The following is a 23,466-nucleotide window of genomic DNA, read 5'->3' on the forward strand; positions in this document are numbered from 1 at the left end:
GGATGGATTGCAGGATGGCTACAGATTAGCAGGCAGAGGGTTGTGATTAACAGATATTCTTCAGATTGGTGTCAAAACTGCAATTATATAAAGACTGGAAGAATTGTTAATGATCAGTGACAAACAGTGCTACTTCAGGATTACTTTTTTTTTATCACTTTTTCTTTATCATTTGAGGAATAGTAACTCAAAATAACTTATAAACTTGGTAGGTTTGAGTTAAAAACAGTAGAGAAAGGAAAGGGATCTGAGAGTTATGATACAGACAGAGTATGAAGTTCTCTTTGCAGTGTAAACAGGCAGCCAGGAAAGGCCCTGATATCCTATTGACAATTTATCGAACAGTATCCTCTAAAGATAGGGGGATCATAATCCTACTGCATAAGACAATTGTAAGACTACACTTGGAATACTGTGTCCAAATATGTCAACCTCTTATAAAAAATAATATTGAGCTCCTTGAAAGAGTCCAAAATGGGACACAGTTACAGTTGCTTCCCCCCCCCCTTCCTTTTTTTAAATGAAAACCCCAAACATGAGAGGCATTCAAACCTACAATAGTTAGCACCATTCTCGGGTTGAAGGCTAGGATAATAAAACAAGATTCTTGTGGACATTATTGAATTTTTGTAGATTGCAATTTGCAGGAAATATGTATGAAGGAAGGTTGTTCCTTCATACATAACAGATGTTGAATGAATAAATAAGAAAAATGTTGTTACTGTGAGTTTAAGTTGGACAGTAAAAGGATGCTGACTGACTAGTTGCGGCATGTTTTTGGACTGCTTTAGAAGAGGGGAGGAGGGAGCTTTTACTGTTTCAGTGATATCACTTAATTTTTTTAAACTGATTATCTGATCTGGGGTAAAAATTTACCCCAGAGCAGATGATCAGTTTAAAAAATTTGGCTTACAAAGTTGTGTGTGTTGTCCTTTTTAATAGTACTGCATTAATGTCTACAACATGGCTCTTAATAGAGTAAATTTCAGTTAGATAAGCTTCATTTTATATAATTAACAGTGACTATCATCAAGATTTCAAAGTTCAAGGGGGAGGGGGGGGGGATGATCCACTTCCTAGCATGGAATTGTCTCCTTATTCCTATATTTCAGGAAACTATAAAAATTAGTTAAATCTGAAATTCAAAGAAAGATACATTTTTTGGGGGGGGGGGGGAGTACAATAATTACACTTAGAGTAGAATAGAGAAACCTCTAAGTTATCTGAAATAGACTTTCTAATCCTTTTACAATTGGCAGTAAAATGTAAATGGATGGAATTATCTTGAATACGATAAAAACGAAAATCAATTCTATATACCAAGATTAAGATTTTTTTCAAAGTAACCTAAAATACATAGAAACTAACCTGATAAATGCATGATGGTATCATTAACACAAACACCACCGCATGATGTTTCTTTCAAAAATTTCTCAATGATACTACTCCTTTTGGAAAAGATGTACATTGCAAGAGGTTTCTCTCTGAAAAATGCAAAATTTAAATATTGTAGAAAATAAAATGTTTGTTACTTGTCTATAATTTTTATCAATCTCTTTCCAATTAACTTAAAAAATAAGATGATGCTCTCTCAGAATCTGAATAAAATGCCTTACATAAATTTAATTAATTTATTTTTTTTTAATGAATGGGGAGGGCACTTTTGTAATCACAACTGAATTGTTAGGACTAACAAACTTTGCATACAAATAACCAGAAAACAACATGATTTGACTGGTGGTATCTTGACCAATGGTTAAGGTATTATCACTGTTCCTTACTATTGATATAATATAACCCAAAAATTGCATATATTTTCACAAAAATATGATACTAGCAAGGGGAATGCTGAATATACATTAAGTAATTATTTGCTAAAATCATTAAAAACATTAATTGGGGAGTGGCTGTAATATTTACATTAATTGGGGAGTGGTTGAGTTCCATGGAACTCAACTTAAGTTGGATTTTCTCCAATGCTTGTGCAGCACTTGCAACTGTTATCGTTGAATTGATTGAATCAAAATAGAAATGTTCGACGAACATGTGAATAGAATTAGTTATTGTATTTATTCAATTTTTTATCTCATGCACAGGAAAAATTACAAAAAAAAAAAAAAAGAGGAGACAGGCATAACATCAGTAAGTTTTACCTCTTGAGCATCGTTTCCAGAATTGACATCTTCAGCTGATAAGTACGCCGCTGCGGAGATTGAGAGCTATGGAGATTTAGAAGCAGTCGGCTGCTCAACCTTACGAAAAAACATTAATGGATGACTAGACAGTGACTTTTTTCTTTTCATTGTAGATTTCTTTGTAGCAAGCACGCATATCATTCACCCCTCTGTTAACTTTTAAGAATCGTTTGCTGTCCAGATCCATCTTCTCAAACCTTGCCATTGCCATCTCTCTGGTGTTGAAGCTTCTGGCTCCTCATTTGGTTCATCTTGAGCTTCATAAGCAATTTCTTCTTTCAATATCGCTGCCTGCAAGTCAATAAGTTCTTTGTTAGATAATTCCTTCTCTTCTTCCTCTATTAACTCCTCCACCTTTGGCAACAACCTCCAACTGAAGTAGCTCTGTAATCTTTACAAACTTATCTGTAACCTCTTCATTGATTTGTCTTTTTCAAATCCTTCAAAGCCTTTTACATGCTGCGGGCATATTTTCTTCCATGCGCCATTTAAACAACTTTTAGTAATTTCCACCCAGACCTTATTAATGTTTGAGATGCCGTGGTAAATATTGTAAGATTTCCAAAAGTCTCTTAACGCAAAATTTTTCTTACTGTCTACTGCAGACAATGCCTGAGCAAACATTGTGCGTAAATATTATACTTTTAAATTCATTTTAAACACTCTGATCCATAGGTTGGATGAGTGAAGTCATGTTTGGCAGTAGAAATATGACTCTCACATTCGAAATTGATATCATCTAGATGTGTATGATGTCCAGGAGCATTATCTAATAGAAGCAAAATTTGAGAGGAACGTCATTGTCTTTACAATATTTTTCAACCTTGGGAACGAAGCAGCATTTAAACAAATCCTCAGAGATATTGTTATCCATGCACTCTGGTTTGATCAGAAATGCACAGGTAGGGTAGCTTTATTGATGCCCTTAAATGCATGAGGATTTCCAGAGTGGCACAAAAGCAGTGGTTTTAATCTGTAATCTCCTGCTGCATTAGCCCCAAGCAATAGCGTGACCCTATCTTTTGACACCTTGAAATCTGGCATTGTATTTTCCTCTTTGGCAATGTATGTTCGATCCTGCATTTTTTGCCAATACAGAGCAGTCTCGTCAACGTTAAAAATTTGCTGCACTGAATAGCTGCCTTCATCAATAATTTTATCCAACACATCACAAAATTTCTCTGCAGCTGCAGAATCAGCACTGGCAACTTCACTGCATACTTTAATGTTTTGGAAACCAGTGTGATGCTTGAACCTATTAAAACACCCATTACTTGTCACAAACTTGCGTTGGGGTTCGCCGTGCTTATCCTTAATGTCTTCAATAAATACTTCTTGATTTTGCTTGAATGGCCATTGGACTTAGGGGCACTTGCTTCTGAATCTGATTTTCTATCCATATTATTAATAGCTGTTCCACCTTCGATATAGCACCTGAACACTGTTTTGTGATCACTGTTGATCTTAAGTGCGTTGAACTTTTGACATGTTCTTTTATACGCGCACTGTCCTTTAAAATAGTATTCACTGTCGAAACAGTGAGACCTAATTCCCTTGCAATAGATGGCAAACACTGTCCTGCTTTGTAATTCTCAATCATTTTCATATTCATTTCTAAATCAATTTCGTTTTGTTTCCTGGCATTTCCAGCACTTGCACTTTCCACTGGTTCCATTCCCTTCACCATTGTAATACGTAAATAAGAATGAAGAGAAGTTTCTGAAAATTTTTTTTAATATGATTGAAGATTTCAGTGAAGCTGAACACATTTCACCATAATACTGTAACGCAAAAACCCACAGAATTCCAGTTATTGGTATTATCGCAAATGCAATAAGATCGAGTTTACTACCCATTTATAATAGATTGCGCTAACAGAAAAGCTTAATAAACCAGAAAGTGCAGATTGTTTTTGTTTTTTTTTTTTTGGTCATGACCTCCAGAAATGTGTTTTAGAAAAATATCACAGAGGCATTTAAAATTGATTCTTATAATGGGTACATATGATAACGATGAAAATGTAGTGAAATTTCTATTATAAATATGACCTTTTAGAGAGATAAATAGCTTAGTAATATAGCGAAATTTTCAACTTCCAAGGACTTTGGAACAAATTACAAAAAAAAAAAAAAAAAAGTGTTATTGGGTTCACATAGTGATGTTTTCATGATACCTCCATTTATTCCTACAGGATGCAAAACACATTTCCACGATTTTTTTAAGTTTGCACCAGCAAAAACTTACGTAAATTCGAATTTGTGTAAGTTGAGTATTACGTAAGTTGGGGAGTTCCTGTATATTATAATATTAATATTTAAGGGACATTAAAATTAGGAGGATCTCAATTTAACATGCATCGGAAATAATGGACAGTATCCACTTACGAGTTTCCATTCATATAGACATGTTAATATAACTACTCCAGAATGATGGTATATAACATCACTTAAAATATTTTCACTGCCAAGTCACCAGGATTTTCCTTTTTCCTTGCCATCATCTTCCATCAGTCTGCCAACTATGTCAGACAACAGTAGGAAATTACCTGAACCAGCAAGGGTATTCAATTCAGACTGAATAAACTTTCATCAGTTTTCCAATGCCACTACATGATACAATGAAATTTAAAGCTCTTCTACTCCGCACAACAAGCACAGTAAAATATAGTATTACACAACATTTAATGTTCCTTTTGATTGTATAAGAAATTAAATAAGGTGTAGTGATATGTACTTTCTTATTTTTTCATATTTTTTTATTTTCATAGGTCCAACCGCAGTTTTTAGTCTATATTCTATGCTCCTCCCCATTCTTGTCATTTAATCTTTACATATATATATATAAACAACACAGGAATTAAGTTGGAGAAATAAAAATACTATTATAATAAAATATCTGAAAGATGGCAGAAGATGCAATTCTTTTTCAAAATGCATGAAAATATTCATACAAATATATTTTTCCTTTAAGCAGGAATGTATTAAAATTCTTTATAAGGTTAGCTGGATATTTTTTTATGATAACTCCACAAACAAAAAAAAAAAAAAAAAAAAAAAAAGAAAGAAAGAAAAAGAGTATTAGAGTATTTCAGTTCCATGCATGTACTGAAAACTAATAAAATAAAAAAAGGAATAAACTGGGAAGCAGAAAAGATTATTTCTGAGAGTTTGGATTTGGTAATGAATGGATATTGACTAGATGAGCCATTAGTCTGGACAGCTTTAAAAGAACAATATCTATGAAAATATGTATAGAAAAGGTGAACAGCAAAAACAAAACATCAATATGGCAGAGGGAGAAAAACACAACATCAGTATAACAGAGATAACAAGATAGTTTGTAAAAACTAGGTCATTAATTAACCTGTCTGGACAGCTTTAAAAGAACAATATCTATGAAAATATGTATAGAAAAGGTGAACAGCAAAAACAAAACATCAATATGGCAGAGGGATAAAAACACAACATCAGTATAACAGAGATAACAAGATAGTTTGTAAAAACCAGGTCATTAATTAACCTGTCTCCTCTTGCCCCCCCCCCCCCCCCAGCTAGAGTCCAGGAGCTTGAGAGAGGTTTTTAATGCAGAGGAAACAATATTTTGTTGTGTGCCTAAGTCAAGGGAGATTAGAAGTCAGAGTAACCAACCAATAAAATTATTTGATCTTATCTGCAGAAATGAATGCCATCAAAGGTGAGTATGGAAGCAATGGACTACTTTGCCAGAAATAACATAGGACTGAGTTTTAGAAGGATTTCAGTTAATTAGGTTGAATTCAGTCCAATGAAGAATTGTCTGGAGACATTTTTCATTCAATGAATAACTGGATGAAATGAATAAAAAGAAATTAAATTAATATTGGGACTCCAATATTAATCAAAAATTACAAGACAAAGAACCATCAATCACACCACAATCAGCAGGTGAGAAGAAAACTGGCTACCCAATTTCAAAACACAGAAAGCAAACCATTAAAGCCCTAGGAATGTCAAAAGAAATTTCTTGATTTTCACTAAATTTGTCTAAAGAGGAGTAACATGAGCCAAAGTATCACCAGCAAAGGCAAAATTCATATTGCATTATTGATCAGATGGAAGATTTCAAGATAGTTAGAGTTGGCAGTTCATGGATTTCTCCATTACTTTGGAAAGAGTAGAGGTAAGTGTAATGGAGCAATAGTTGGATAGGAGGTCGATTTGATGGGAGGCCACCGGACCGAACATATTGGTAACTCTCTAGTAGGCTTTCACAGATCAGCTAGTATATAATCTCACTGTCTCCACTCAGCCAGACAGTGACCAGAGGAAGTCCGAATAGTGTGTATGTGGGGGACATTGTCAAGGCCACATTATCTCATGGAGCTAGGTATATTCTTAGCACGTGTGCACCATATCCAAAAATTCCATCACTTCATACAGCGAATACAGCCTTTTCTTACTACTGAATACATCATGAATCGCAAAACTAATACAACAAACAATAAGCAAAAAGATCTAAACCTCTCAAACACTTCCACGTTAATTTTCACAACACAACTATATGTGGTCTCAGTTCTAATCTCAATGACATCCATTTCCATTTGAGTCTGCCAGACACCGTGTACTTTTTATGACAGAATCCCAGTTATCGGTTGATTCAACCACTGCTCATCTCAGTTGTCAAAATTATTTGCTGTATGGTTCATTTTACTTCAAAGATGGTATTTGTGCATATTTCTGTTCTGATATTCCTTGTCAGAGACTTAGTAATTTGGAATCTCCTCTTTTTTGATCTTCTCTGGCTTAAAATCTCTCTACCACATTCTGTCAAATTCATCTAATACCTCTATTGTTCTCTCAATTCCACTATCACTTGGAATGCTTTGACTTCCTCCAATACAATTTTATAACAGTGAGGTAACTTTTCCTGGTGATTTTAATGTTCACAACTTCAGCTGGTCAAGATGCTGAGGCTTTTGCAATTACTAATGACCCGCACAGATTGTTCATTTACCTACCAGAATAGCAGACATTCCTAACCATGCAGCCAACATGCTTGATGTTTTTCTCACATATAACCCTTTTAAGTACATGGGTCGAGATGAGTGGGCATCTAGCCACCTCAGATTACAAATTGGTAATCTCTTCTCCAATGGAATATTTCTCTCATGGCCATTCGCGACCTCATGTTGTTTGGCATTGCAAGAATGCAAAATGGGATGATCTGCGAGATTTATTTTTTCTTTTCCGTGGTCATATTACTGTTTCAAATTTTTTTATGTCAACATTTGCACAGATTGTGTCAATGAAATTATACTTGTAGGGATGGAATCCTTTATTCAACAGTTCACCAGGATGTCAGAAGGAGTTGATCAATCTTGATGCTAAGAAAGCTCCAGGTCCTGGTGGTATTTATCCACTTGTTCTCTGTGCTCTGAATTTACTCCTGTTCTGTGTCACTTTTTTCATTTTCTTATTCCAAAGATGTTTTTTCCTTCTGCTTGGAAATTTGCTCATATCCAGCCAATTCCTAAAAAAGGGTGACAAATCTCTTCCATTCAATTATCGTCTCATTCCAATTACTTCTACTGTTTCTAAAGTAATGGAGAAATCAGTTAACCACCAAATATCCAGATTCCATTCGATCAACAATTGCCACTATAGATACTGGTGACATTCTGGCTTATGTTACTCATCTATAGACAAATTTAATGAAAAGTTCAGTGAAATTCAAGCAGTTGCTCCTGACATTTCAAAGGCTTTTGATCATGTTTCGCACAAAGGTCTTCTAAATAAGCTGCATCTTATGGTTTGCCAACTGTTTTCTGTAATTGGGTAGGCAATTTTCTCTCTGACCACTCACTGCAGTGATGATAGATGGCTCTCTGTCTTCTAACTTCTCCACTAATAGTTGTGTTCCCCAAGGTTCAGTTCTTTCTCCCACTCTTTTCCTCTTGTATATTAATGTCCTTCTTCCATTGACTGGAAATCCTCTCCACAGTTTTGCTGATGATAGCATATTGCATTCCACCTTCCAGTTTGGGAAACCTTGCCCTGCACAAACAGCTTCAACTTATCGAATATCCACTACGAATTCCTTAAATACTGATCTCCAGTTAATTCTCCAGTGGGACAAAGATAACTTCATTGATTTCAATCCTTCTGAAACTCTGTATATCTTGCAAATCTTGCAAAAAAGTGTTCTTCTGCTCCTATGCTTATCTTCAATGACACTCTGATTTCTAGGCAAGATCATATCTCTATTGGGGATTATCTTGACTTTTCATCTCTCTCTCTTTGCACAAACACCTCAAAAACTGGGTTTCCTCCTTTGCTCTCCGAGTTACTTTTCTTCCAAATGGCTGTTCACACTGTACAAATCCCCCCCCCCCCAACCACAAAATATTCAAATATTCTTCCCACATCTGAGGCAATGCCCCCAAAACCTCTCTCAGCCTTCTAGATTGCATTCAAAAGAGGGCAATTAGATTAATTAATGATTCATCTCTAACAGTATCTCTTAACTTCCTGTCTCATAGACGTTCTCATTCTGCTGCAAGCTTTTTCTCTAGATACTTCCATGGGCACTGTTCTGAATTGGCTTTTATAATTCCCACTCTCTCTCTCTCTCTCTCTCTTCCAAAGCAGTCAGAACACAGGCCGCAACATCATTTTACTGTCCAATTTCTAACTCACAGAACCAACTTTTCTTCTTACTCAGTTATTCATTCAACTTCCATTCTCTGGAACAACCTTCCTTCATATGGTCTTCTTGAAAATTACAATCTACAGAAGTTCAAGTGTAATGTCAACAAATGTCTTCTTTCATCTTCTCAACCAGTCAACCCATGTGAGTTCTACCCATCTGCCCAACTTTTCTAGATCCTGTTGCAGTAGCATACTGTCATTACTAACCCTACTAACCTTTGTATCACCTGCAAACTTCGACTATAAGTGTGATATACTTCATCAATATCACTGATAAATATACAAAACACCAATGGGCCGAACACTGTTAATAACAACATTATTAATAGGGTTCGGTGTTAACTAATAACATTAGTCCACAAATAAGTGTCCATTAATTATCACTCTGCCTTCTCCAACTCAAACATCCTTTTATCAATTATAGCAACTTGCCCTCAATGACATACTGCTCCAATTTGTACAGTAGGCTTTCATGTGCAACAGTATCAAAAGCTTTCCTGAAATCCAAGTATATGATATCAAAATTATTTTTTGCATCCAGTTCCTTTGTGACCACATCATAGTATCCAATCAAATAGGTCAGACAAGACAACTCTTAACAAACCCATGCTGTGTCTGAATTATTACCACAATCTCGTCTAAATGATCCTGCAATGCTCCTTTACCAGTGTGACTCCATTGTTTTCCCCAGAACAGAAGTTAAACTAACAGGTGTGTAATTACTCATGTCACCCTTTGATCCTCCTTTGTGAATTGGAGACACATTTTCACATCTCCAGTCTATGGGGATCTCCCCTGAGTCCAATGATGCTGGTTAAGGGTTTGCTTACTTTCTTTGCCACCTCCTTTAATATAACTGGATAGATCCATCTACCCCAGTTGCCTTTCTTATGTTTAACATCAACAATTTCTCCTCCACTTTGCTCAGTTATTACAAAATCATTTAGCTCCCTGTTAGAGTTTAATAAGCTTCTGTTATCCACTTCCCTATAGAATTCCTCAAGTGTGAATGTAGATGCAAAATACTCATTCAGTTTGGCAGCCATCTGAGCAGGATCATCTACAGTCAAACCATCGATATCAAGTGGACCAATTTGATTCATCCCCTTCCTTTCAGAGTTTATAAGTAAAGAAGTCTTTGCTGTTTTTCTTTGCATCCTTTGCCAAAGATTTCTCGTAATCTGCCTTCGCTTGCCAAAGCTCCTTTGTGACTTGGTTACAGACTAGTTTATATCTGTCATAGGCTTCTGTGTCATCTGTAGCCTATACACACACACACACATATATATATATATATATAGACTTTTTTTTTTTTTGTATCCACGAGTTAGAAAGTTGACTATATCTCATTAATTTTGTTGTTATGCTCAATTAGTGAAATGGGCATAACAATAAAAACCTCTATGTGAAAATCTAACAGTTCTAAGACAAAATCTTTATACACTCAATACTAGAGAACTTCCTTTAACACCACAGTTTAGAGAATGTTTGGTGTTTTTTCTTTGAATTACTGTAGCTGTGAAGGTTTGCCAACACTCAGTCAGCAAACCTTCAAATTTGCAATAATTCAGTATTAATTTAATTTAATTCTCTGACTTAATTTATATTCACAATGAAAGGGCAAAGCAAAATTCGGAAAATAAAAAAAAAAAAATTATTATACACATTTAACCACACACCAAGTTACATGATCTTTAAGAGAGGGTCTCTGGCTGAGATAACGATGAGGCATACTGCTCAATATATTTATGTTTTTTTAAATATAATTACTCAACATCATAGATAGCAGACCAGCACATGTATACAGGGTATTACAATAGTATGCCCTTATCCTTCAGTTAAGCTATTCATCAGGTTTAAGTAATTTAAAGTTACATTTTAGTCAACTCCTTTATATACAGAAAAAACATGGTATTACGCCAGTGTTTGTCTTTGGGGGAAGAAAACCATTAACCATTTTATGTTTTCAAAGTTATGTTACAACTCATTCATATGTATTCCTAGCATTCACCCATCACCAAGTTGGTTTAAATGAGAATATCCTTTGTTATTTTCCACATCTATGGGGAGAGGATTCACTGTGCAATACAACAATTTTGGAATTGTTCTTGCATTGGCTTCACTGAGGCTTGGGTCTACAAGTCATCTTTCATAATATAAATTAAACTACTACATTATACTATACGCACAATGCATTATTAAAAAAAAAAAAAAAATGGGGAAAAAAAGACAAGTTGGTGCTACTTTTGTGAGCAATGATCAACCTTTCTTATTTTACCCCAGATAAAGCAGAGTCCTCTTTTATATTAAAGAATCTCTCCTTGAGTTTCCACATCCCAACTTGTGATTAGAGGACAATAGGTTTCATGCCCTTGACAACCAGACAAAACTCGATTTCATGTCATTGACAACCAGACAACACATGATGGAGAAAATATTCCATCTAGTGTTATTTATTCTGTACGTTTGCATCTACATTCACACATATGGAATTTTTACGGAAGATTTTTTATTTTTTTATTTAGGGGCATTGGCAACTAAGGCCACATTGCTCCGTGAATATGCGGCGGTCATTCCCTGACCTTTCCGCATCCTCCGTATTTGGTGGTGACGGGCTCGAACCCAGGTCTAATCAAGAAGCGTGTGCTACACACTGCTGCTCCTTCCCACCTAGCTATGGAAAAGGATACCAGACGTTTATCCAAATCTCATACAGAGCTAAATAATTTTGTAATAACTAGGAGGAAAGTGGAAGAGAAATTGTTGCAGGTAAACATAAGGCAAATGGGATGGATGGGATTTATCCAATTATATTAAACAAGGAAGCAAAGGAAGTAAACAAATTCTTAGCCATGATTACGAGAGCATCTTTGGATTCAGGGATGACTGGAGATGTACGAATGCATCTCAAATTCACAAATGGGGATCAAAGGTGACAGGAGTAATTACGGATCTGTTATTTTAACTTCTGTTCCAGGGAAAATAATGAAGTCGTCACAAGTAAGAGAAGTAATGCAGAATCATCTAGACAAGGCTGCAATTATACTTCAGACACAGCATTGGTTTGCTAAGTGGAAATTACAGTTGCTGCTATAGATAAAGTGATAGTCGAGTGGGAGAAGACAGAGCGTGGTAATCAATGGACATTGCTCTTAATGGACTAATGTTATTAGTGGAGTCCCCAAGAGTTTGGTGTTGGGCCCATCATTGTTTTCCGTATTTATCAATGATATTGATGAAGGCATATCAGGAAGGAGGAAATCTTGTCTGACCAACTTGAAAACTACAATGTGATCACAAAGGAAATGGATTGTAAGAGTTTTTTCTAAATATAAAAAAAAGCTTTCCAGAAATCCAAGTATATGATATCAAAATAATTTTGATATCATATACTTGGGTTTCTGGAAAGCTTTTTTTTACTGTTGTACATAAAAGATTGCTGTACAAACTGGGGCAGTGTGGCATTAAGGGCAAGTTGCTGGTATGGATAAAGGGATAGTCAAGTAGTAGTAGTAGTAGTAGTAGTAGTAGTGGCATGTGATGCAAGAAAGCAAGTGTATGAGCTTATGCAGCATCAGCCAAAAAAAAAAAAAAATCACACCATTCCCTCCAAATGCCTGTCCAGCTCCCCCCCCCCCAAAAATCTATTCAATCTATCAACCTCAACAATGACAGACGGAAGTTTGTTCCAGCAATCAACCACCCACTGGCTAAAGGCAAATTTCCGCACATCTATTCCACATCTGTCCCCTCTTAACCTGAATCTATGCCCCCTCAGGTTCACAATCCGATCTGGAAGGATCCCACCAGAACTCAGCGTGCTCAACCCATTCAAGGTCCCACACACTTCAATTAGATCACCGCGCAGGTGCCTAGTCACCAGCCACTGCAACCTGCAGAACATAAGCCTCTCTTGGCAAGAGGACCCCCTCCCCCCACCAATCCCGCCGCCCCTCTCTGCACATGCCCAAGCTAATGCACATCCTTCCCAAAATGAGGCCTCCAGACCTGTATGCAGCACTCAAGGCATGGCCTGACCACTGCCTTACACAGAGGGACAATCACCTCCTTCTCCCTGCCAGAAAAACTCCCATATATCATTGACAAAACCCCATGACCTGCCCTGGCAGCCTGTCCGCACTGCTCAGAAAACTTCATATTCGACCGCACAACCACTCCCAGGCCCTTTCCACCTTCTACCACCCTAAGCGCAGCACCACACAGTTGGTATGCTTCTTCGGGGCCATCTCCACCCACATGCAGCACTTTGCATTTGTCAAGGTCAAACTTCATTTGCCACCTCCCAGCCCATCCACCCAAATTATCCAGATCCCTCAGCAGCAGCACACCGCCACCACTGCCATCAACAACCCTGCCAACCCCCGCACCATCCGCAAACCCCAACACTAAGCCTGACATACCTTCATCAATATCATTGATAAATATACAAAACAACAGTGGACCCAACACCAAACCCTGTGGGACTCCACTAATAACATTAGTCCACAAAGAGCAGCACCCATTGACTACCACCCTCTGTCCTCTCCCACTCAACCATCCTTTTATCCATTGTAGCAACTTACCCTTAATACCATTCTGCTCCAATTTGTACAATAGCCTTTCATGCGCAACAGTGTCAAAAGCTTTCCTGAAATCCAAATATATGATATCAAAATTATTCCTTGCATCCAGTTCCTCTGCAACCACATCATAATATCCTATCAAATTTGTCAGACAAGACTTTCCCTTAACAAACCCATGCTGTGTCTGAATTATTGCTGCAGTCTTGTCTAGATGATCCTGCAATGCATCTTTAACCAGGTGACTCCATTATTTTATCCAGAACAGAAGTTAAACTAACTGGTCTGTAATTACTCGTGTCACTCTTCGACCCCCGTTTGTGAATTGAGGACACATTTGCACATCTCCAGTCCGTGGGAACCTCCCCTGAGTCCAAGGATGCTCTCATAATTATGGCTAAGGGCCTGCTCAGTCGCTCCGCCGCCTCCCCCAATATAACTGAACAGATCCCATCCACCACAGGTGCCCTCTTATGCCCAACCTCAACAATCTCTCCTCCACTTTGCTTTCAGTCATCACAAAATCATCAAGTATCCCGCCACAATTCGATAACCTTCTGCCATTTTCAAACCTTAATAATTCCTCATGTGTGAATGTAGATGCAAAATACTCATTCAGTTTGTTTGCTATCTGAGCAGGATCATCAACAGTCGAACCATCGATGTCAAGTGGACCAATCAGATTCATCCCCTTCCTTTTAGAGTTTATATAAGTAAAGAAATCCTTGCTGTTTTTCTTAGCATCTTTTGCCAAGGATCTCTCGTAATCTGCCCCCACTCCCCTGTGACCCGATTACAGACTAGCTTATATCTGCCATAGGCTTCTGAGTTGCTTGATAATTTATATCCATCCCATGCATTTTTCTTCTCTGTTACGAGCCTCATTAGTTCATTAGATAACCATTTAGGCCTAAACCTTGAACAACATTTCTTAATAGGTATGAAACTTTTAGCAGCATCCACGATTAATTCCTTGAATGCTTCCCACTTAGAATTTACTGTTGGTAACATCGTCAGTTGATCCCACTGTACAGAATTTAAAAACTGACGGAGACCACTGTACTCACCTTTACGGAAGCAAAAACCTTTACCCCTGATGGTAATTAAATCTTTAAGTAAATCCCACATCAGTAAACTGTGATCACTGCCACCAAGTGGTTCCTTTATCTGCAAATTCTTAATACACGAATGATCACTGCTGATAACCAGATCAAGAGTATTACTTTCTCTGGTTGCCTCTCGTACATGCTGCTGCAGAAAACAATCATCCAATAAATCCACAAAAGTCTGACTAGTGTGTGAGTGACCAACCCACAAGTTCCAGTCAATTATCTGGGAAATTAAAATTCCCCATTATAAGACATTCCGATTTACTAGCCCACTCTTTCTCTGCACAATTGTTCATTATACTCATCAGAGTCATTAGGCCTATAACACACTCCTACTCTCAATTTTGATCTCCCAGTGCTTATGTCACACCAAACTGACTCGACAGTGCACTGTTCATCTATATCAACTGGATGCACTTCTTTTGATTTTACGTTTTTCTTAATTAACAGCATAACACCTCCTCCCTTTCTATCCTGTCTATCCTTTCTGTACACATTGTACTCCCCAAATTCCAGTTCAGCATTCCTTATATCTGTGTGACCCCACGTCTCTGCTATCCCAACAATATCCGCCTTTGATGTCTCGACCAACACTTCAAATTCATCAAATTTATTTACTATACTTCTAGCATTGGTATACATGCTCCTACTCCTATTCCTAGTTATCCTAACACATCCCATATATACCCACCTATTTCAGGATGACTGCCATCCGTCCCTGAAACCACCAACACCCCACGCTCCAGGTCGCTACTTATTCTAATAGAAGTTGTGCAAGAATCACCTTCACCTCTGCCTATGGCTACTGTTAAACTATTAGTCCTTGTATCCCCCCAAGCTATCAGTTTTCTGACCCATCTAACACTGCCTCAATAGCATCAGCAAATATTCTTGCACCCTTTCTATTTAAGTGTATCCCATCCCTATAGAAGCAGTCTCTCCTGTTAACAAGTACAGTCCAGGCTGAAAAAAATTCTACCCCTTGAGCCTTGCACATTCTTTCCAGGGCCGAATTGATCGACAAGGCTCTAATCATATACTCCCTTCTATCGTGTCTGGGCAGAATTGCAGACACTTTCAAATTCAACCCTATTTCACGGCTTTTGTTCAACAGTGACCTGTACTTGTTAAACAATTCTGCCGGTCTCCTACTCCTAATATCATTAGTGCCAATGCGCACAACTATATCACCTTTTGTGCCCTTAAAAGATGATATCCGCTCTACAACGTCATCAACCTGTGCCCTGGCAGACATTCCCTGGTCCTGTTCCACCTATCCTTTTTACAAAGCATGTTTCCCGTTTCCCTGACAATACAGTCACCAACAACTACTAGTTCCTGTGGGACCAGCGCATTCTGCCTTGGGGGTTGCCGCTGTGTTGCGTGATGACCAAGTGCAAGCTCTGGCGTTAATGTGGGCAGCTGAGAGCCTGATGGGCCCCTCAATTTAGATCTTTCGAGGGCATCCACCCTGTCCTTCAAACTCTCATACAGACCCATAACAACACTGAGTTGTCGCCTGATTTCCTGAGAGAAGACAGTATGGTAATCAATGGACATTGCCCTTCGGGGACTATTAGTGGAGTCTCCCAGGGTTCGTTTACTATATTTATTAATTATACTGAGGAAGGCATCAGGCTTAATGTCCAAGTTTCCAGGTGATACAAGAGTTGGCAGAGTGGTTATGTGCCGTTCCTGATTGCTCCACAAACATCAAACAAGCAGAGCATTTTAAAAGGTGATTCAGAGGGCAACTGCCCCCCCCCCCCATCAGTTGTTCCCTGAGCCACAGCACTCCCATTAGCTTGAGCCTTTCACTTTGCTGCTCTGGGTCATGATTTTGATTCAATTTCAACAATATTTCAATTTCAGTATAAAATTATAATGCTAAACTTATATCCCCAGTACTGCTATAACACTATATATGTATATATATATTTTCAGTATCGAGTATTATCTCCAAGTTTCGTTATATAACTTCCATATCAAGTTATGTATTAATTAATAATGTTACGTTTGTAAAATTTAAGTCGTTATATGTATTTAGTTAAAAAAGTACAATTTAATTGAAAATGAAGTTTAACATGATTAATAAATTTTACTAATTTATTGATAATATTATATACTATACTATACTAAGCTAAGCTAACTATCTAGTACAGGATATAACGTATCGTATAACAATGGAGGAAAGTTACGAACGGTAAATCTACAGACACTTAAGTATTAATTAACTACCAAAATCTCGCTATCAATCGTGCACAAAGCAGCAGGAGTGATGTGGCTCGTGGGAGAACTGAAGGTGGCAATTCACCAACGCATTACAGCCTAAAAAAATCTGCAACTTGTGATATGTTTGCAGGCCTTTTTGGGAATGGTACATAACGTTGCCAAAAGGGGTGCCTTTTTGTGTGCTCGACATAAGCAGTATGAAGGAATTAAGAATTAGTGTTCTTATGAGCCTTTAGGAGAGCTTGAAGGGCAATGTAGATGCCCTCAAAGGACCTCTCTCTCTCTCTCTCTCTCTCTCTCTCTCTCTCTCTCTCTCTCTCTCTCTCTCTCTCTCTCTCAGGTAGCCACATCAATATCACAGCTTGCACTTGATGATCCAGCAACACAGTGGCAACCTTTAAGGCAGAATCCGCTGGTCCCAAAGGAGCTGGTTATTGTCAGTGATTTATTGTCAGGGAGATGGGAAATACATTGTGCAAAAAGGATAGGTGGAAAAGAACAAGGGTATGTGTCTGACAGGGGCAAATGTTGATGACACTGTAGAGCAGATATCTTTTAAGAAACAAAGGATGATATTGTTATACTCATGGGCACTAATGATATTAAGAGTAGATCTGCAGACTTGAAAAAAAGTCGCAAGTTAGGGTAAAATTTAAAACTGTTTGCAATTCTGCTCAGCCATGATAGGAGAAACTATGATGATGAGAGCCTTCTGACAACCTCAAGGACCAAGCCTGGTCCTTGAGGTTGTCACAGACATTCTCTCAGATATGCCAGACAAGCTGTACTTGCTACCTGAGTCTAAAACACTGATGGTACTCATATTAGGGTGACATACAAGTCAAGTGGACCCAATTTTGGCAAAATCCGGATGGTCTGTGCCAGCCAAATCCTCTACTTGCACTTTGCAATGTAGGGACCATTAGTAATCCTGGATATAACCTCCATGCACAGCACATGGTGTGTGACCATCCAGGTGTGAACCAACATAAGCAGGGGTCGATCTGGGGCACCCACACCACATGAAGGAATGCCACCCTGTGTGTTACCAGGCAGTACTAGGTGGTAGATGACTCTCATCAACCAGTGAAATACCACCACTTTGCTTATTGGAGGCTTAAGGGTTGGAACCCATGTTTAGTCTCGAGCTAAGTTCCAGTCAACCCTTTCGCCATCTTTTCCAATGCAGTATGATAGATGACTTTTGAGGTTATGATGAACATCGTGGCAAGATCCAATCTTCCTTACAATTTCGAGGGTACAGCTCTAAAACGGTTCGCAGGCTAGCCAATAGTTAGTACACCGGACGAAACCTATTGGTAACTCTCTAGGAGGCTTCCGGATCAGCTAGTGTATAATCTTGCTACCTCTACTCTGCCAGATAGTGACTGGAGGGAGTCCAAGTAATGTGTATGCGGAGGGCATTGTCGAGGCCACGTTATGTCAAGGATCTGGATATTAGTATTAGTATTAGTAACGGCCGTATGGTGCAAGAAAGCCTATGGCTTATGCTGCACCAGCCAAAAAAAAAAAAAAAATCCGAACAAAACAATGATAAAAACAAAAATTAAATAAATAAATAATAATAATTAATAAATAAATAAAAATAATAAAATGAAATTAAAAATTAAATAAAAAGGAAATTAATCCTATCATCCTATGCGCTTCCCTTACCCGAAAGTACTATCCAGATGACCTTTGAATTTCCCCAAACTGTCGGCCTCTACCACCCATGAAGGCAACTTATTCCAGTAATTTATAACTCGCTGGCTAAAATAAAACTTCCTGCAGTCCAATCTAAACATTTCCCCGCGTAACTTGAATTTATGTCCCCTAGTTCTAGCATCATTTATAATCTTGAAAATTTTGTCCTCATTCATTTTACTGATGCCTCTCACAGCCTTAAACACCTCAATCAAATCTCCTCTAAGGTGTCTAGTTTCCAAACTCTGCAACCCACATATTCGAAGTCTTTCTTCATAAGGACGCCCTTTTGCCGATCTCACCAGGCGAGTTACCCTTCTTTGCACCCTTTCAAGAAGCTCGATGTCTTTCTTTAGGTGCGGTCTCCATACTTGAACACAGTATTCCAAGTGTGGTCTAACATAGGCCTTATATAATGGGATTATCACGTCCCTATCTCTACTTGCAAAAGTTCGATAGATCATCGATAGGACACCATGGGCCTTCCTTGCAACCTGTTTACAATGCTCAGAGAATTTCATGTCTGACCGTATCGTAACACCCAAGTCCCTTTCCTCCAGTACTGGGTTTAGTTGAACTCCACCAAGTGAATAAGTTATTTTGGGATTACTGTTTCCCAGGTGTAATACCTTACACTTTGTTGGATTAAAGCACAGCTGCCATTTTTCTGACCATTCTTGAAGTCTATCTAGGTCTCTCTGAAGAAGCTCAGCTTGACAGTGATCATTAACTACTCTACCAATTTTAACATCATCTGCAAATTTAGACATCACGCCCTCTATCCCTTCATCAATGTCGTTTATGAAAATTAAAAACAACAGTGGTCCTAATACTGATCCTTGGGGAACCCCACTTCTTACATCAACCCAATCTGAGGAATAGCCATTTATTATAACCCTCTGCCTCCTGCCCTGAAGCCATCCTTCTATCCATCTAAGGATTTTCCCAGTGATTCCAACCTGTTCCAGCTTATAAAGCAACCGCTCATGTGGGACTGAGTCAAAAGCTTTGCTGAAATCTAAATAAACAATGTCGAAATTATTCCCTAAATCCAGCTCGTGAGTGACCCTTTCGAAATAGCGAACCAGATTTGTTAAACATGATTTTCCCTTTACAAAACCATGCTGAGTATCCTTGAGAATTTCAATTCGATCCAAATGATCCTGAATTCCACCCTTGATTAATGCCTCCATGATTTTCCCTACTACTGAAGTCAGACTGACAGGTCGATAATTTCCCACCACTTTTAGAGCCACCCTTATGTATGGGAGATACATTTGCACTTTTCCAATCCAAGGGAATCTCCCCAGAGTCTAGTGATGCTCGCATAACCAGCCTCAGTGGTTCAATGCACTCGCTTGCCGCCTCTCTCAAGATTATAGGGTATATTCCATCAACTCCAGGAGCCTTACTAGTCTGTAGGCTTGAAAGTTTATTCATTAAATAATCTTGCGAAATTTCAATATCATTAATTACATATTTTTTAACTTCGCTCCCACAATTTCCCATTGCCACAAAAGGCTTTTCATTTGTAAATAGATGCAAAATAACTGTTGAGTTCATCTGCAACGGCAGCTGGTGTATTTATTACTATCCCCTTTCCCTTACGTAAAGGTCCGATCTGGTTTGTCCTGTTCTTCTTGGCATTTATATATGTGAAGAATTTTTTATCCCCCCTCTTTGCTGTTTGCTAGTGATTTCTCATAAACTGCCTTTGCCTGTCGAACCTTTTCTGTGGCTCTATTACACATCACCTTGTAGCTGTTATAGGCTTCAGTACTTTTTATTGCTCTGTAACGTTTCCATGCCACCTTTTTCCGCTCAAGTAATGTGGCAACTTCACTATTCATCCAACTTGGAACCCTTCTCGTGGAGTATTTTTTTAATGGTATATACGCATTCAAGGCATCTGTGATTAATGTTTTAAAAGCGTACCACAGTTCAATTGTATTCATTCTCTGCGCGATATCTACCCAGTTAATAGAGGCCATGTAGTACCTTAAGGCATCGTAATTTCCTTTTCTGAAATTAAAACCCATTCCTTTGCCTTTTACTTCTGCTACCTCTCTCGTCATCATCCACCGTAGAACTCCGTGATCACTTCCTGCTACTGGTTCCTCTACTGTCAGCCCTGTTATGTCATCTGATTCATGTGTGATGATGAGGTCTAGGATATTCTTTTCTCTAGTACTTTCCCTGACATGTTGATACAAATAACAGTCATCTAGTTGATTTAAAAATTTTGTTCCCCATGTCGAGTTTCCTTCCCATTTACTCCAATCAATTAGAGGCAAATTGAAATCACCCATAATAAGGCATTGACGCTTACTTGCCCATTCCATTTGCATGTAGAGGCTTTTGTCATAGTCTTCACAATCACCTGGTCTGTAGATTACGCCTACTCGCATTGTACCTTTGTTTCCAACTATCTCACACCATACAGACTCTATACTAGCATGTGAAATGTCTGAATCTGGGAAAGCTATCGTCACACTCAGGCTGCTTCTGATAAGAAGCATTACCCCACCACCCCTTCTATCTACTCTATCCTTCCTAAATACATTATATAAGCCGTACTGAAACTCATCATCCCCAATTTCCGGGTGGCACCACGTCTCCGTAAGCCCTATTATGTCCGCGTTACTTGTTTTAACCAGCAGTTCGAATTCGCCCATTTTATTGACGACACTTCTAACGTTACTGTATAAACAATTAAGATTTACTGTTCTTGTATATTTAACAACCCTAACACAACCCTTGAAGTTTTTTAGGCTTTCTTCCCTGATATTAGCTACCTGCTCACGTGAAACGTCTTTGCCCCCAGAACATCTAGATAATACGTCCAGTTGGGGTAACAGATAAGAACTCTTAAGGTATGTGCAAGAGTTACCTTGCACATACCTTAAGAGTTCTTATATTCTTACCATGTGTACACCATATCCAAAAATTTCATATATATTCTTGTATATATTCTTACCTTGTATTCTTGTACATACATATTCTTGTATATGTTCTTATATATTCTTACCATGTGTACACCATATCCAAAAATTTCATTACTTCATACAGCATGCCCCACCCACTTTTTTCTTACTATTGAATACACCATGAATTGTCAAAATAATAGAGTAAGCTTATCTGCGAAAAGATCTAAACCTTCCAAACACTTCCTAATTCATTTCACAAATATGCGTGGTCTCAATTCTAATCTCAACGATGTCCAGTTCCACTTGAAGTCTGCCAAACCCCATGTACTTTTTCTGACAGAATCTCAGTTAACGGTTGATTCAACTGCTGCTCATCTCAGTTGGCCAAATTATTCGCTGTATGATTCATTTTTCCTCAAAGGTGGTACTTGTGCATATGTCCGTTCCGATATTCCCTGTCAGAGACTTCGTAATTTGGAATCTTCTCTTTTCGATCTTCTCTGGCTTAAAATCTCTCTACCTCATTGTGTCAAATTCATCTGTTGTTGTGTCTACTGTTCTCCCAACCCCACTAATCACATGGAGCTCTTTGACTTCCTCTCTTTGCAACTTGACTTTATCCAGTCCAACTTTCCTAACAGTGAGGTAATTTTCCTTGGTGATTTTAATGTTCACAACTCTGGCTGGCTTCCATTTTCTAGTCACACCGACCCAGCTGGTCGAGATGCTGAGGCTTTTGCAATTACTAATGATCTTGCACAGATTGTTCATTTACCTACAACAATACCGGACAATCCTAATCATATAGTCAACACACTTGATCTTTTTCTCACAAACAAAACTTCTAAGTACACGGTCGAAGTGAAAGATCCTTTAGGCACCTCAGATCACAACTTGGCGATTGTCTCTTCTCCAATGGAGCATTTATCTCATGGCTATTCCCAACCTCGTATTGTTTGGCATTACAAGAATGCAAAATGGGATGACCTGCGAGATTTCTTTTCCTTGGTCGGATTACTAGACTTCAAAACTTCTGATGTCAACTTTTGCTCAGGTCATGTCAGAGAAATTATTCTTGCAGGAATGGAATCCTTTATCCCACACTCCACTTTAAAATCTCATCCTTTATCTAAACCTTGGTTTTCTTATAATTGTGCTAAGGCTGTCCAAGAGAAGAATGTTGCATATCATAATTGGCTTGTTTCTAATTCTTCAGTTTCATTTTCTGCCTACACCAATGCTCGCAACAACTGTAATGCAGTTATTAATCAGTCCAAACTAGATTTTGAACAGGCTATGAGTAGAAAACTTGCTTCTTGCCCTAATGGTAGCCGAGCATTCTGGTCTCTTGCCAAAGCTATTGGGTGCAACTTTTGCCCATCTCTGCTACTCACATAGGAACATCCAATGATGGATGAAGATAGATGAAAAGGAAGGCGAGAAAGAGAGGGGGGGAAAAAAAGTTTTATTTTTATTTATTTATTTTATTTATTTATTTTTTAAAATTTTTATTTATTAATTTTTTTACACAATACACACTGGCCTTACCTTGCCAGAGTCTGTAAAAACTAAACAGAGCAACGAGGCGGAGAAGAATTTCTGTTCGAGAAGCCACCCATACAAAAACACACAAAAAAAATAAAATCTCTGTTACCACACCTCTGTCCAAACCAGATGGTTCTGTTGTCACATCAGCCAAGGATAAAGCTGACCTGCTAGCATCCCATTTTTCTTCCAACTCATGTATTAATGATCTTGGTAAAACACCTCCCACCATTCCCAACACACTCCTTTGAATGCCTCCTGTGGCATTCCATCAAAAGGATGTCAGAAGGATTTTGACAAATCTTGATTCTAAGAAAGCTCCAGATCCCGATGGTATTTCTATACTTGTTCTCAAAACCTGTGTTCCTGAATTTACTCCTGTTCTTTGTCACCTTTTTTCACTTTCTCATTCCAAAGGTATTTTTCCTTCTGCTTGGAAATTTGCTCATATCCAGCCAGTTCCTAAAAAGGATGACAAATCCCTCCCA

At 38.1% G+C, this 23,466-nt stretch overlaps 1 protein-coding gene across 1 annotated transcript in view; it reads right to left on the reverse strand.

Moving 5' to 3' along the window:
* The window catches only part of Aldh-III (Aldehyde dehydrogenase type III), a 260,715-nt gene that overhangs the window by 45,697 nt on the left and 191,552 nt on the right, over positions 1 to 23,466 (reverse strand). The window contains 1 exon segment of the mRNA XM_090371122.1: positions 1,369 to 1,484. Coding sequence (XP_090227248.1) covers positions 1,369 to 1,484 — 116 coding nt within the window.

The sequence above is a fragment of the Mastigoproctus giganteus genome, chromosome 4, assembly GCF_048544385.1.
Source record: "Mastigoproctus giganteus isolate SK-2022 chromosome 4, ASM4854438v1, whole genome shotgun sequence".
NCBI lineage: Eukaryota > Metazoa > Arthropoda > Arachnida > Uropygi > Thelyphonidae > Mastigoproctus > Mastigoproctus giganteus.